Source organism: Copidosoma floridanum, unplaced genomic scaffold, assembly GCF_036245765.1.
Source record: "Copidosoma floridanum isolate Cflo_tuat_1 unplaced genomic scaffold, Cflo_Japanese_pri ptg000020l, whole genome shotgun sequence".
In the NCBI taxonomy this organism is placed as follows: Eukaryota; Metazoa; Arthropoda; class Insecta; order Hymenoptera; family Encyrtidae; genus Copidosoma; species Copidosoma floridanum.
Window position 1 is genome coordinate 5,570,158 of NW_028321897.1, and position 16,078 is coordinate 5,586,235.

At 38.8% G+C, this 16,078-nt stretch overlaps 2 protein-coding genes across 5 annotated transcripts; one reads left to right on the forward strand and one right to left on the reverse strand.

Annotated features, from left to right (window-relative positions):
- Positions 1-51: 51 nt before the first annotated feature.
- On the forward strand, positions 52-2,809 carry LOC106646962 (solute carrier family 35 member H1). Its single transcript, XM_089593841.1, has 6 exons — positions 52-806; positions 892-1,117; positions 1,208-1,422; positions 1,496-1,568; positions 1,636-2,064; positions 2,143-2,809. The coding sequence occupies exons 2-6, from the start codon at positions 911-913 to the stop codon at positions 2,488-2,490; spliced, it is 1,272 nt and encodes a 423-aa protein (XP_089449967.1). The 5' UTR covers positions 52-806; positions 892-910; the 3' UTR covers positions 2,491-2,809.
- A 605-nt stretch (positions 2,810-3,414) lies between these two features.
- On the reverse strand, positions 3,415-12,716 carry Jarid2 (Jumonji, AT rich interactive domain 2). 4 transcript variants are annotated; one of them, XM_014363290.3, is made up of 16 exons: positions 12,450-12,716; positions 11,741-11,873; positions 11,472-11,644; positions 10,385-11,387; positions 8,654-9,695; positions 8,006-8,558; positions 7,650-7,925; positions 6,726-7,573; positions 6,341-6,646; positions 6,111-6,263; positions 5,836-6,034; positions 5,608-5,750; positions 4,812-5,534; positions 4,637-4,735; positions 4,262-4,564; positions 3,415-4,187 (listed from the first exon to the last, which is right to left on the reverse strand). In XM_014363290.3, the coding sequence occupies exons 2-16, from the start codon at positions 11,824-11,826 to the stop codon at positions 4,104-4,106; spliced, it is 5,991 nt and encodes a 1,996-aa protein (XP_014218776.2). In that variant the 5' UTR covers positions 11,827-11,873; positions 12,450-12,716; the 3' UTR covers positions 3,415-4,103. The 4 variants fall into 4 exon arrangements, with proteins under 4 accessions (XP_014218776.2, XP_014218774.2, XP_089449765.1 ...); XM_014363288.3 differs by having other exon boundaries at positions 8,654-9,698; XM_089593639.1 differs by having other exon boundaries at positions 6,726-7,509; positions 7,646-7,925; positions 8,654-9,698.
- Between the last annotated feature and the right edge of the window lie 3,362 nt (positions 12,717-16,078).

Sequence of the window (16,078 nt, forward strand, 5' to 3'; positions counted from 1 at the left end):
GACTCATATTCGTATCAGTCAGACTCTCATCAAAACAATAACAGTGGGGTATAATATGTGTGTTTGTCAAAAAGTGTGAAATTATGTAAAAAAAAAAAAAAAAAAGAAAAAACGATTGCAAAAAGGCATTTCAAAATGCTTCAACGATCGTTCTGGCGACGTCAAATTTTCTCTCGAGTATAAGATAACTGCTTTTAGTAGGAGCCTCCTAATTTATCTCACCCAGGCTTGGAGGTTACATATGTCATCTTCCCTGTTTTTTCCCATACTTATCTTAACTGCATTTACAGAATTGATACATGTGAATACTTTTAGTGATAAAGAGAGAGATCATGTACGATAAGAGGCATAATGATAAAAAAGAGTGTGAGATTTTTTAATTGGACGTTAAAATTTTTTTTTGTTCTGCTTGTTATTTTATCCCGTGCTTGCGTGGCGGCAAACATATGCATTGCAATGTAATACAAGTTTACTTGATTTTATAACTCTCTCTTATCTTTTTATCGGTAATCAGTGGCGCATGTCACCATGTGTATTGTATAATGTGTTTTAACATAGGATGAAGTTGTAAAAGGGTTAATAATTGTTAAAGTGACCAATTATTGGTGTGTTATTGCTTTATATTTTATTAAAGTTGCTGTGAACTTGTAGGACAACGTGTAAAAATACCATGATCAAGAGGTATTAAAGATTCTGAAACTGTGATACTTATTTGTTTGTTAAAACTAACAGACCGTTTTATCTACATGTCTACAATTGTATGGCATTTCTCTTCAATATTATATCCATTTAAATGAGGACTGAAGGTATCATTGGCATTTCCATATGTCTTTACTTTAATTGTTTGACTTTGCTGCGTGTACTAAAACGTGTTTTATTTTATACTTTCAGACTTTCTTAGGATAAAAATATGCCTAGATCTAACGTCAAGTACGAACTCACGAGGCACGAAGAGGATACCAATGATTACTTCCTACAAAATGTGCAAGAGTACCAGACCATTTTAAAGAAAAATGTTTTTTGGCACAAGTTACTCCAAACTGGAGGCCTCATATGCTTGTACTTTGTGTTATCCATTGGATTGACATTTTATCAAAAATGGTTGTATGGAACATATGTGAGTAAACCGTAAACCGTAAACATCTGATTAGCTGTGTTTTGCTTTTCCATGAGTGTTTAAATTTGCATATTTTTTTTTTCGTTTCAGAAGTTAAACTATCCCTTACTTGTGGTATGCAGTCATTTAGTATTAAAATATTTTTTATCAAGCTTTATAAGGTACATAAGAAAATGCTACAAAACACAACAGATCTGCCAGTTAAATTGGCAATCCATAGTGTGGATATTGGGTCCACCAGGCATTGCCAGTGGTTTAGATATTGGATTATCTAACTGGGCTATGTCTCTCATTACCATGTCTCTGTAAGTTTTAGAAATAAAAATATGATAAATATTATTTGACAAAAATAATTACATAAAGCTTCTTACATTTCAGGTATACTATGACAAAGTCAACGACAATTATTTTTATTCTTGGATTTGCTGTTCTTTTCAGACTAGAAAAAAAAGTAAATATCAACTTTTATTTGTTTTCACGCAGTTCAACTTGAATTTTTATTTAAAAAAAAATTTCAGTCATGGGTTCTAGGTGGCATAGTCTCTATGATATCAGGTGGCTTAGTCATGTTTACCTACAAATCCACGCAATTCAATCTAATTGGTTTCATGCTGTGTCTTCTGGCATCATTTACGAGCGGTATCAGATGGACAATGGCACAAATGATCATGCAAAAGTCGAAACTTGGCCTAAGGAACCCAATTGACATGATGTATTACATGCAGCCATGGATGTTTTTGTCAATTTTTCCAATAGCCTTGTTTGTGGAAGGTGGTAAAATGTACACGGGTCTTTCAAACGTCGACTGGCAGAATTCTGGACTTGTTATTGAAACAACGAGTGCTGTGCTGAGCGGAGCTGTACTCGCGTTTAGTATGGAAGTACTAGAATTCCTAGTCGTTACTTACGCTTCTAGTCTTACTCTTTCAATATCAGGAATATTCAAAGTAAGTCGTTGTCTACATCATCTAAAATTCATCAATCTTTAGATTTATCATCAATTTATCTTTTTTTTTTTTCTATAGGAAATATGCATACTCATTATTGCATACGAATGGAACGGAGATCAAATGAGTGGCCTTAACTTTGTAGGATTACTAATGTGCCTTGGAGGTATAATTCTACACGTTGTGCAGAAGATAATGATCAACAACAGAGACTTGACAAATGATCTCGAATTGCGCTCGAATTCCTTAAAGACATCGTGCTCTAAATCAAACGAAGCCATTGATACCAATCTTCCATTGATACTGCAGAAATCAAGTTCTTTGACAAATTTACTTAATGGTAGTTTTAGTTCAGATGATGAAGATGATGTTAAAAAAGAAAATTCGAATCAGGTTTTGTCGAATATCCTGCAACGGAGAGAGTGACGATAATTTTTTTCTTCTTTTTTACTTGGTTGGTTACGACATACTGTAAATAGTTTTTATTTACAGCAATAACAAAACATTCCTAGAGCATTGATGTTACTATTATGTTTAAATAAGTCTGGACACCGATATTGTGTTGTCTTAGTCATTAGTATAAGAAATAACTTTTTATGTTCCAATTTTGTAAAAAAAGTTCATTTCTGATTAGTCACCAACTCAAATTATTACCAATGACTAAATTTTAGCAATGAATCGCCAGATTAAGTTTAATATTCCATAATATTCTACGGTTTTTACGTGGAATTTCGTTTTTTTTTTTTTTTTTCATAGTCACATTTATGTAAAATTCTGTCTTACCAAAGTTGAAATTATAATTTCAACGTCTTCATGCCATACTGAAACTTATCAATGTGCGTAATATGTGTACATAAAAATCTAAATTATTACTTTATTTACTTTTTATCTTGAAAAAAAATAAAAAAATAAAAAAATTTATGATAATTGAACTACAAGTTCAGTTGAAAATATTTATCAATTATATAATGTAACTAGAATTTAATTTGTATAACTGTATTTAGCACGTAAAATGTTTTTCATTGGAAACTATTGATTACGTTAACTGTGATTTTTGCCTCATTTTTTATGAGTTTAATGATAGTAATTGCTGCTAGAAGTGATTTTATAAGTTTTAAATCTTTAACATAAAGAACGACTTTGATGTGAATTTTATTATTAACCAGATGTTTAATTGCGTAAATTTATGTTTGTAAATTTGGGATTTTTATAGCATAACTAACACCATCTTCAAAAAAGTAAAAAAAAAAAAAAAAAAAAAAAAAAAAAAATGGAAAAATTTAATTTTAATAAAATTTGTATTACAAATGGATTGGAAGATAATTTAACGATAGTAATACATCAAGGAAATTATTTTAATTCTTTTATTGTTGTGTGGTCTTAAAAATCACTCATTTAAAAATCTTTTGAAACCTCAAATTGATTCTTGCACATAAAACTTGAAAAATATTTTCAAGTAAAAAACGTATCGGTATTACATACATTTTACGATTGTGAACATAAAAAAAATCATTTATAAATATGATCCGTTGTACAAATAATAAGCTATAAAAAAGTGTTCATTATTTTTACATAAATAATTATAATATTAAAAATAAAAGCTTAATCTCACTAATATAAATACATTTCATTTTCAAGTAGATAGACAAAAAAATGTTCACAAAAATGTAAGACGACATTAGACGCTTGAGCTACTTATTTGATAAAGCGGCAGTGATGACTTCTTAAACTTCAATCGCACAACTAACAGGCAGTGACTGCATTTTTTTTTACGTACGCGTAAAAACCTACCACAAAAATTGAATTTGATACATACATTTAGCGACTACGTTTCTTCGTAAGACAAATGAACATACTTGTCTTAAAGTCTTTTCTTTTAGTTCTTAAAAAGAACTTTTAGTTTGTTTTGTTAAATCGCGACATTCAAATTGTTTACTACACTTGGCGGTCAAAAAATTTCTATAAATAATCTTATTTGTCAAACATATATATTTTTCTTGGTAATATCGTCTAAAAACGTAATAAATATCTCGCACTCTTTATTTTGCTTTTATTTGATTAGTCTTTTTAGTTTTGGCTTCGATTCTGTCCTTTAATTTATCAACCAGACCATTCAGTTCACTCTGTAAAATAATAATGCCAATAAATATATTTTGCTTGTACGAGACTTAAAGAACCTTAAATGGGAGTAACTTACCTCACTATATGTATACATGAGTGTGCAATTCTTTATAACTTGCTTTTTATTTTCTATATACTGTATGGCATGCGTTAAGCACAAAATACTTCCGTCCAGGGGGTTGCTTAACAATGATACGAACAAGTTTGCTCGACAAGTATCACATTCATAATCAATTTCCTCCTTTTTTGTCTTTTTACCCTTTCCTTTCTTATCGTTACTTGGCAGCGGTACTCTTTCATTATTCATGAGACCTAGTTCCCTCAACTTTTTGCGATTTTCTATTTCCTTATTACAAATTTTAATAACAGTCGGTAAAATCTAGAAATGAATAAAATGTCCATTAATATCCAACCACATTAATGCGATCCATCGAGTTAGGCGTGAACTTACCTGTTTAAGTACATCAATATGAGACTTTAAATCATTAATAACGCTAAATAACAGTCTTTCAAACGAAAAAATCGTGGGCTCGCAGCTATTATGTATATCCTGCAAAAAAAAAAAAATCAATTTCAAAAGTGACAAATGAACGAAAAGTAAGTATATGAATAAATTCAAAGCATACTTGAAATACTTGTTCAGCCGTTTCTAGCCAAGAGGGTTGGGCAAAGTACACGCTCTCAGACACAACATAACCCGTGCACACGCTCGAGGTAAAAGCCTTGGGAAAGACAACGATAAACTGACCCGGCTCTTGGACCGTCTGGCACAGCGGCACGTCATTGCTCACCAGCATATCCGGTGGCACCATGGCCGTGTCGGATGGCAGCCAAATAGTCTTGTTCTTGCAATAGCGCGGGAACATCTTCGTGAGGGCTTTGCGGAACGCGTTGTTCTGCTCGTCTGGTATACCGTACCAGATCTTCTTGGCTCCGGTGTGCAAGTACTCGATCCAGGGCAGACCGTGAGGATCTCTGTACCAGCAGCACGCACTGAAGAGCATGCCGACGTGTAACGTTGGTACGGTCACACCCATTTGGGGACCCAAGGCGCGTAGTACCGAGCCGGCGTTGTTCGTCAGGACCTTTAGATTCCAAGGGTGACGAGCAAACGGGCTGTTTTTCATCACAGAAAAACCGAAACCGTGGCCGCTCGAGTCGATACTCGCCGCGTGCACGCACACGTGGCGCTTCTTCTCGACCACGTGCTTCCAGAAGGCTGATTCTACCTCGGTGGCTGATGCGCCCTCGGTTTCACACGTCACTTGGTCCTTGCCGTTGTCACCGAACCACATGCGCTGGGTGTTGCGTGCAATCCTATAGAACGCGTTCAATGGCATGTTGCGACCCTACAATTGACAAAAGATTATTGTTTTATGTCCTCCTTTCAGGGCGTAAAAATTTTCGTGTGCGCAAGCATACCTTCACTATACATTCTTCAAACTCCTCCAAGCTTTCCTCGTCATCCTCGTCTTCCGTATCATTGGATTGCGTTTCTTGTCTATCTCGCCTTTCCCTCTTTTGCCAAGCTGCCTCGACATCTTTAAACACCTTATTCCTTTCATCTGTTTGTTTGAAAAATTCATGTTTAATACAAGAAAATTGGAAACGCTTTTAAAAAATTTTCAAGCCTAAATGTTGAAGCCCAACCTTGTGATAGCATATCGTAAGGTAGTAGATATTTGCAATAGATGTCGTCCAACTTGGTGACTCGATCTTGAGCTGATTTTGGAATCTTCATGGCATCAGCCACTTTTTGCCATTTCTTTTTCTCAATAACTTCCTTCAGTCCACCCAAGGTCTGCACAGTTTGATACAAGTATGGAAGATCGATTTCCATGCCACCTATCTAAAATTTTTACTTATTTTGTTAATTATCCATGGATTGATTATGGGGATAAATGGTGAGACCGCCATATACGTACAAACGGTGGTTGAGTGAGGGAGATACTTTGCGTGATTAAATATCTTTTCATGGCCATCATCTCTTTTACATTTGGACCCCAGCGATTCAGCATCCGGTGGACATATTGATTGTAAGCCGTGAACCGCATGTCGTCGGATACTTTACACTCGGGCTGCAAATAAATGTTATCGGTACAGTCTTTCGAATGATGGGATAGTTGTCCTTTCCACCGATGATACACAAATTTACCTTGAAATACGAGGGAGGAACTACTTTGCAGATTCCGAACTTTTCCGCGATCGGGCGAATCTTGTCGATGTACTCAAGCGGGTCCTTGAATTCCTTAGCCGAAGGATGAAAGACCGGAGCTTCCACGAGACGAGCCGGCTCGTTGGCATCTTTCGTCTTTGGAAACGTGGTGTCGTTCACCGGCAGACTCACTTCGAGATTTTTCGTTTTCGCGTGGCTTTTCTTGCTTCCGGTTTTACATTCATCGATCGATGCCTTTCTTTCCCGAGCTTTTGGCAACTTGATGGCTTTCTCCGAGCTCTTGATCTGTAAATTCAGGAAATATGTTTAGTTTCGAGAAGTACTTGGCATTCCCATAGTTGAATCAAAAACTCAGACTACTAACACTCTGTTTGCTCCCAAGCGTCGCAGTCTTGCTTCCCCTATCGCTGTTGGGCGTTTGAAACTTGAGGTCCGCGTCTTCGGTTTCAACCGCCGAGGTCGACGGCAGATCAGCCTGATCGGAGGTGGCAGTCTGAGGCGCCCTCGCCGTCGGCTGAACCGTACCGATCGGCGGACACCTGGCCACCGATATCGGTGGCTTCGTCACGAGTTTTGCCTTCAGCAATACTCGCTGGTTGGGGCCCGTTGGTCCCTCGGTGCCCAGCTTCACGGCCACGCCTTGTATTAGCTGCTGGCCACCCTGAGCAGACGCGTTGCGCGTAACCGCTTGCAAGGGTATGTAAAACAATTGCCCGCTGTTGTCGTCGTCGTCGTCGTCGTTGTTGGTGTCGGCGGCAGCGTTGTTGGCACCGTCAGTTTGGGTTGAGATTTCGGTACCCCGTTGGCTGGCACTGGACTCACCCGCGTTGCTCTCCGCTGTCGTCGTGCGCTGTTGCTGTTGCTGCTTCGTTGCGTCGTCGAGATTAACCTGAACGGCTATCGAGGCGCTACAACTTACGGCGCTCCAGCTTGTGGTTAGCTTGTCTAGTGGCAACACTTGTATGTTTGTTAGGTCGGCGAAGTTTTTCGGAAGCTCGAAGTTCTTTGGAGTGGTGGTTCTTTCTAACAGCGGAGGCGACTTTTCTTCGTCCCTCCGAGCTTCCTCTGGCGAGTTTAAAGGCTCGGTTGCTTTTTTCGTCGTGTCCTCGACACTACTACAACTACTCTTGCCCTGCTTCGCTTCGCTGCTACTGCTTGTTGTTGCAGTTGCTGCTGTTGTTTGCGTACTTGGCTCTTTATCTTTTTCTGCAACTAAATGAATCTCGCGTTATTTCTATATTTACGATGTTAGTAAAAAAAAAAAAAAAAATTTGTTTTAAATACGTACTATCGGGTGAGTCTTTAGCGGCGGACTGATTCCGCGCCTTCCTGCGAAAGGGCGTGCTGACGGGTGCCTCGGCCTCGCTCTCGAAAGCGTACACGCTGCTTTCGTTTTCGGGTGAGAACGCACTGCTGCTCGAGGGCTGCTTTCGCTCCTTGAACTTGGGCAGGAAGGGCTTGCGCTGGTGAAAAAAAACCTTCTTTTCCGGGCTGATAGACGATTTCTTCTCCGACGAGTCGGCCGTCGAGTTGGCATCCGATTTCGAGACTACGTCGCTTTCCGCTGGAAATTACGTGGTTTTTCTCATGTTATGTTTGATTATATACAAATGCTGGTTTCTCGTAGAGTCGGCCAATACAAACCGGCATCATCGCCGAGGGACGAGTCCTTGCTCATCTTGCGGCTGGGCGGTGAGCTGGGCAGTGTTTGCTCTTTCTTATCCTTGGCGGTGTCCAGCTGAGTAGTCGGCTTGGGAACAACGGTCTTGGCAACCGCGATGGGCAGCTGCGGTTTCACGGAGGTCACCTGGTTGCTCGAAAAAAAGGCCGAGGGTACCTTGCCGAGCGGCGCCGTCGCGGCCCTCTTCAGACGGTCCGTCAGCTTGGACAGGGTCACGTTGACGGGCCGCACGAGGTGCTGGATCTTCGGGGAGATCGAGAGGTGGCTGACCGGCGGCTCCTTCCTTTCCGGCTTAGCGGCCGGTGGTGCGGGCATCAAGTCGAACTTGAAGCTCGACACGCTCTCCATCTCTACCTTGCTCTCCTCCTTTGCCAGGGAACTCTCGTTCAGCCACTTTTCGATCTGCTCGGTCGACATGTTGACGCGCTCCTTGCGCCCGTGGTGGTTCAGGTCCTTTGGTATGTCGATGATGTTGAGCGCCATCGCCGCCGGGGACATCTTCGAGGTTTTGTCGAACTGCTCGTCAAAGACACATTTGTAGTTTTTCTACGTCTCAAAATTTTGAAAAAAAAAAATAATAATAATAATATTTCTAGAAAGCCACACACTACCTTCAGCTCCCCAAAGTCAGGCTCGAGCTTCACGGAAGCGTTGGCCGCGGTGCTGTTGGTCGTGCCGCTGCCCATCAACTGCTCCTGGAGAGGCTTGACGCACGTTATCGCCGAGCTCTTGACGTCCTTGAGACCAGACGCCGCCAGCACGTTGGCTTTGCTGTCGATGTCCTCGACGTTGGATTTGATCTTCGAGATGGCTTTTTTGGCGAAGCCGCGGAACAGCGACTCCTCGTCGTCCGAGATTTTGGTCGGGGCTGCGCTCTTCTCGACCACTACAGTCTTGGTGACCGGCGCATCCAACGTCAGCACCGTCGTCGCTGTCGAAGTTGTAATCGTCGTGGACACCGTCGTCGTCGTCGTTGTCTTGGCAGGTTTTGGCTCGGCCGGTTTTTTAACCGAGGCCTCGACGGTGTTGTTCTCCTCCTTCTCAGCCTCTCTCTTCTTCCTCTTCAGCTTGTCCAGCAGCGCGCCCAGACTCTCTTCCTCCTCGGACTCTTCCTGGGCCTCGACGGCAGGCTTGCTCTTGTTCTTCGACACCTTGGGGCCGTCCTTTTCTTTTTCGCTTGGAGCGGGCTCTCGCCTGCGCTTGACCCCAGTCTTGCTTTCCTGATCACCTTGTTCCCTGTCGATGCTTTTCGCGACACCCTGGCTATCCAGACTTTTAGCCGCGGGTAGTTGATGGGCGCTGGGCTCGCTCTGCTGGGGTGCCGGAGCCGGCTGGGTTGGTGAGATTTTCTCCTTGGCAGTCCTGGCGGTGAGACTTCGGCTCGATCTCAGGCTACGGTTCTCGGATTTTTTGGTGTCCTTGGGGACGCTCGAGGGAGCCGATCGTCTGGTGACGGTGGGGGTTGGTTTCGCCTCCTCGCTCGTCTCCTTTGAGCTGATCGACTCGTCGTCGCTGTTCAGCTCGCAGTACTTTTGCACCTTCACCGGCCGCTTGTTTTTCAACTGTGCAACGGCGGGCTTGGTGGTGAGCTTCTTTTTCAGCGGTTTGCTCGTGGCGGCGGTGACGGTTGTTGTAGGTGATGCAGTGTTGCTGCTACTTTTTTTTTTTTTTTTTTGTTTTCCCCAAGCATACAAAATATTTTATAGACTTTGAGCGTTTCGAGATACGTGCACGCATTGTGTTGTTGGAGAAAAAAATAAAGTAGTATGGGTTTCACAGTGTTCCAGTCTTATTTATTCATAGGAATGGTTTTTCCAACAGAAATGGTAACAATTACTACATTACACAAGCAATATATAAATATATATGTATGATAAGTATACATTTATCTGGATTACAGTATCAAAAGTAAATCTTTAGTTTGTTTGTTTTTTTTCATCACAATGGCAAATAAAAATCAGAAAGTAGAGAAGAGTATGAAAGTATTGCAGAAATATATACGGTTTTTAAAATACATTCAGCTTTCATTTTTTTTCTACTTTTTTAAGTATCTGAGCAAGACAATAAAATAAATATAGAGTTGGTAAAAAAAAAAAAAATTAAAAAAAAAAAAAATACACACATACTTACATAACTCTCTGTTACATAAAGAAACAAAAACAAAAAAAAAAGGAAACAGTACAGCTCTGTTAGATAATAGTAGCATTCCCATGCAACCACCTAATCTAAGTAACCAAATTAACTAAAATTGTATTGCACCCAAGATTGGAAAAATCTGTAGAAGTAAAAGAAACACAGCCCATCAACGTTTAAGTGAAAGCAATCGAGACAGATTTATTCACCTGGCACTACTCGTTGCTTTCTTTTCCTTGATGCCAGCAGCAGCGCCAGACTGGTTGAGGCTCGCTTTCTTCACTTTGGCCTTGATCTCGTTCTCAGTCTGAGCTAATTTTCTAGCATTGGGAAGCTCCGGGAAACTTTCCACCGACATATTGTCGTCGTTTTCCAGATCTGGACTAACCAGCTTTCTGCCAAGTATCTCCATGTACAAGGTAGCAGCCTCCTTCGTCTTTCGTGTCGGTCTTCTCATTACTACGTTTGTCGTTGGTGTTGGAGGTCTTGTTACAGGCGGTGTATTGGCTTTTGAACGAGTCACCCGTCTGCCCTCCAAGTCTTTCTTCTTTTTACTCGCAAGTTTGTTTTGTAACGACTTGCTTGTGGCAATGACTTTAGCTGACGGTGTCTTTTTCGTACTGGTCTTAAAAGAAAAAAAATCGACGCTCGAAGCATCATCCTTTGGAGCAATCTTCTTTTTTAGCTTTGCTGGTAAGTCTTTCTTGACAGTCTTTAGTGGTAAGCTCTGTTGCTCGCTCTCTGGCAACCCAGTGCTTCGTAGCCCACGTCTTGTACTCTCGATGCGCGAAGGAACTTTTTTATTAACAGCCACTTTGGGTGCCACGGTAGGTTTCACTGGTATTGGGTCGGCAGTGACAGTAGCGTTCGAGCGCGTCTTCATGACGCTTGGCTTGAACTTTTTCAGACGTTGCTTAGCCAGCCTCTGTTCCTGGTACTTTTTTTTGAGCGCCTGGATTGCGGTGCTTGTGCTCTGGAGTTTAGGCGCTGCTGCTGGCACCTGCTTTTTCGTAACAATAACCATCTTTTCCTTGGTTTGTTTTTGAGCAGAGACACTATGGGAAGCTTTCGACGATGCTGTTGACTTCCCACATGTGCCGTTTGCTTTGGAATGAGCGGTGGATATACCATTGAGCTTAGCTGCATCTTGTGCTTTTTCTTTTCTAGGATTTGCATCGAAAAAATTTAGACTTGGAGGTAGAATCGATGTACCTAAAAATTATTTCAGTTATAAGGTTTAATAATTGATTCAATAAGATAATGAGTGAAAAATATGGTTTTTCTTTACAAGCATACCTCGGAAGCATAAAAATGTCAAAAAGTCATCTGCCTTTGGCCTTTTGTGCGGTATCAGCTCATGAAACACGGCTGCTTTTGACTTATCCTTTTCCTTGAGAGGCGTGCTCGCAGGACTGTAAGCAGGAGTGGCTGCTCCTTGCGCAAACTTTCTTTGTGCGTGTATTTTGTTTCTGAAGTAATGGATAAAATATAAATGAAGAAAAAAAAACGCTCAAGAATGTTGGTACCGCACCTGAAATTTATCAAAAAATAATACGTGGTTTTACCTCTTTGGGAGCTCAGCTAATGGATCCACGAGATCCACAAGATCTCCTTCCTTCCTTTTTCTCTTGTCATTTCTGTTAAGAACCATTTTTCAATTCCGAGGTCTTGGTTGTTATTTATTCCATAAGGGAATATCTAAATGAAAAAAAACAACATTTTTTTCTTCAATGTTCAATTGCATTGGAAATCAATGAACAAACGTCACACAAAAACAATTTTACCACCCTACAGTATGTAACTGAAAACACTTAATCCAAACTCAGAATAGTTTATGAAACATACACAGCAGGATATCTGTGTACAAACAAACCAATAACCTTCCAGCTTCCAGCATCGTCACTCCCCTCTCATAGACAAGTACCTACAGGTATATATACAAAAGCTAAAAATTAAAACTCTATTGTTGTCGCTTCCACATACTTATCGCCCCTGTATAAAATACACTCTAAACAAAACAAAAACAATGGCCCCTGCAACATGATTTCATTCTTACTCCCTATTTCTATAAGCTAATTTACATTTAAATTACAAGTAAGTACACGAATCGCTTTAACAAAAGTCAAATTTCAAGCTTTCCATCTCACTCCAAATATATCTCCTTATACACGTAGTGGGTATGTAAGCTAAATACTTATTGTGTATATTTTGTGTAAGTATACATGGGTTATATATCTTCTATATATTATATGTATATATACGTATGATACGTACGTGAGCCTCGTCGAGGACGCAATGGACAGCCGATGACTTCCCCAGGGAAAAGAAGCGACCGATCCAAGGAAGGCCATAATAATTAATCTTCTTTTGATATGTGCACCACTACAACGTCACAACTATAAAAGCAACAGCAGATGAGCAGAACAGAGGAAACAACGCACCACGTATAGGATCCTTTTAACTCTAACTATATATAAAATATCTCCTGCACTTCACATCTCCACGCGACCTTCTTCGCTGAGCAACTGACTCTTGCTAGTAAAAGTACTGTAACTGATGGTGATCGCGGAGCGTGCGGAGACTACGGAGCACGGAGCTAATGCTGCGTGGGATCGTACACATATATGCTTATAGGGTATAAATATAAAGTAGTGTTTAGGGTGTGTTTGCATTCACCTATACATATCGTACTTGGTCACTTGGATCACTTATTATATATTTTTTTAGTTTTATCAATCGCAAAAGTGGATCACGCCGTATCCCGTTGGGCGTATTTAAAAAAAAAATGTAAAGTATACTCGGTAAGATATTTCGCACGCAAATTCGTTGGATATTTTAAGAAAAATTTATATATATAAATATGTTTTTCACACCACCGAATACACATAATTTGAATAACATATAATAATTTAATTGTTGTGTTATCGTTGATTTGTCTTTGTTGCAAATGTTTTGTTAATGAAGGGTGACTATACATGGTTGGTCAGAGAGCGAGAGATATATCTGATTGACACGCATGTATTAAAAAACAATTACAAACTAATAATGCCTTTTAAATGGCTCCAACCGAAAAACGATTTAATTTTTAATTAATGCTCGATTAAAAATGAATATTACAAACGAGCAGCAAATACTTACGCTGTGATAAGGAGTAAAAAAAGAAAAAGTCAAAAGTACAAAGTTGCAAAAATATTTGAACAACCGATGGGAGCACGTTGTGTACTTCTACAAATTACAATTGTTGGAACAATGTTTGGGTTGCATATATATATATGTATTAAAGTAAAAATTTTCAATTAAAAATTTGTACGAGGGATTGTTGTACGTATTGTAGAGCGACGAATGAAATCTTCTCTCCCCTAAAAATCAGGCATCGGCAAAAATGATATGGCTCACCCTCTTCCTCTAATAATTTTTACACACACACACACACCGAGAAATAGGGGATGCGCAATAACACACGTACGTATATACATGTATATGTATACCTCCCCTTCTTACTTTTTTGTAAACGTGCACATCCCCCACAGGGAGATGGGGGGCACGAGAGAGAGAGAGACAGACGTAATCCTCCTTCTCAATTTTGTACGCTTCTCTTTTTTTCCCCCTCGCAAGCATATAGGTAATGGTTCACATATTGTAAATAGCGCACACGCAGGCGGATGTGTGCTGTCATCCGTGCCTTCTTCGCGTGTGAGCCGAAAGCTGCAGCTGAAATGAGCTGTCTGCGTTTCCCTAACCGACAGCTCTCAGGATTTTTTGGAAAATTAATTTTTTTGTTCGTTATAAGTGCTCTTTTGGCCTTCCTTGAAAATAATTTTTACAAACCTTTTTCCCGTTAATTAATTGTACGCTTAATTAATTCGTATGGTACACGGATGCAACGAGCAGACATATATAATTAATACATTCGGAATAAAAAATTGTACCTGGGATTAATCTTACTAATGAATGAAACAAAAAAAGGTTTTTTTTTTAATATTTATAAAATATATGCTCAATTGAAAAAGTGTTGTCAATTATGTTGTTCCTGTCCATTATTATAAGGGTAATTAAGTTATTATGTCATAAGTACTCAATGTAATCCCTTACATGTATATAACTTTTTATATAAGCAGTTCCATATTTATGTTCAACACTAAATGTTTTCATGTACGTACATGTTTAATGATAAATATGAAAACAGTCGCAAGTACTGATTTCCCTTAATATCCTATACATATTATATTCTGTTGATAAAATGTATTTGTTTGTGCACCATATATGTATACATATATATCATGTAGTAATGAGCAGTAAGTATACATTAACACGGTCTGGAAGTATTACCCAAGCATTATTAATTATTTTTATCGCGTTGTACCTATACACCAGAAAAAGTCGCGATAAATTGATTGGGCGTTCAATAATTCCATGCAATTTACGGAATAGCTTAGTGGCGATTACTTATTATCTTTCCAAAAGATCGGGTATTACTTTTCAAGACGATAGAAAAAATTACTTTTTTTTTACTAATTTGTGGAAAAAAAGACGGGCTTCGTCAACCTATGCGATAAAAATACGCGTACCGGTTATCGTCCCGATTATCAAAGTCAAGAAGCGTTGAATAGTATATAGGTACACCAATGGGTGACCCACTTGGGAATCACACGTTCTGTTGACACCTTCATTTGGCTTTAATTTTTAACCATGTAATTTGATAATGCGACAAAATTTGAACATTTTTTAATTTTAAAATTAAATGATTTCTCGATGGGGTGATTAAAAAATCGCTTACGCCATGAATATTTAAATAAAAAGGCAAAACAATAATTTTCTCGAATGAAAATAACAATTACGATATTGCTTACCAAAATTTAATTTTACATTACTATAATTATATTCCAGTTGTTACAAGCATAGGTATTTAATTTTTATTCAAACGACAAAGTATATTGTATTATTGTATCACTGACTTGAATATATTGAGCAAAATTAGTGACGATTCTTGCATTAATTCATGCCCAAGCATATAGCTCTCTTGAACTTGTTTATCACGTTAAAATAATAAAATTCAAACATTCTCTCTACATTGATTGTATTTAATTTTCCACAGAAGTCTTTGTCACGAGCATAAAAAAGTCTGATTCTCAAATTGATCAGTCAAAACATTAAATAAAGTAATATCTTGATAATAATATCTCGTTTCGTTTTGATATTTTTTAATCTTTTTGCTCAGTGAATTTTCACCAGTAATAAAAACCATATCCAATTCATTTACAGAAGATCCTTTTGCCACTGTAATCGTAATCACTATAAAAATTGGTTTTATCAAATTTACTTCGAATCTTTTAATTCAGGATAAGACGCCAAATTGAAAGTTAATTAGCTCAGAATAGTCACATCTTTTGAATTTTCCTGGCTTATATCGTGATTCTTTTTTTCGAAAAATAAGATGCAATGTAATCCATCCTGGTTAATTGCACACCTCGTTGTATGATTTCTTTGGGAAATTCTATGTTACAGCATTTTATAACATGATGCAATAAAAAATAATTACCGTCAGTTTCATCTGATGCATTGATATCAATATCACAGTTCACTAAGTAGATGATTGATGGCAATCCGAAGCGAGGTGACTGATGTAAAGTAGGATAATGGCATTGTTTGCCAGGTTTGAGCATTCCTCCGTGCTCCAGAAGAAATCAAATGGTCATTTCGTCTCTCATACCATAATTGACATTGTATCAGTATAAAGGTGTGTATCCAGTAATTAAAACTATTAACATCAGCCCCAGCACTTGTTTAGAGTAGCTCAGCAGCTTTGAGACAATCGTTTCTAACGTCTATTCCGAACTATGCTGTATTACCATTTTCGTCTCTAATATAAACATCAACATTGTGCTTTAAGTATATTTAATACT

Coding starts and splice junctions, on each gene's coding strand:
- LOC106646962 (XM_089593841.1), top strand. CDS start 911: ATGCCTAGATCTAACGTCAAGTACGAACTCACGAGGCACGAAGAGGAT. Junction 1,118..1,207: donor AATGGTTGTATGGAACATAT/GTGAGTAAACCG, acceptor TTTTCGTTTCAG/AAGTTAAACTATCCCTTACT. Junction 1,569..1,635: donor TTTTCAGACTAGAAAAAAAA/GTAAATATCAAC, acceptor AAAAAATTTCAG/TCATGGGTTCTAGGTGGCAT.
- Jarid2 (XM_014363288.3), bottom strand. CDS start 11,826: ATGGTTCTTAACAGAAATGACAAGAGAAAAAGGAAGGAAGGAGATCTT. Junction 6,647..6,725: donor CGCTTGGGAGCAAACAGAGT/GTTAGTAGTCTG, acceptor CTGAATTTACAG/ATCAAGAGCTCGGAGAAAGC. Junction 5,751..5,835: donor TTACGATATGCTATCACAAG/GTTGGGCTTCAA, acceptor TCAAACAAACAG/ATGAAAGGAATAAGGTGTTT.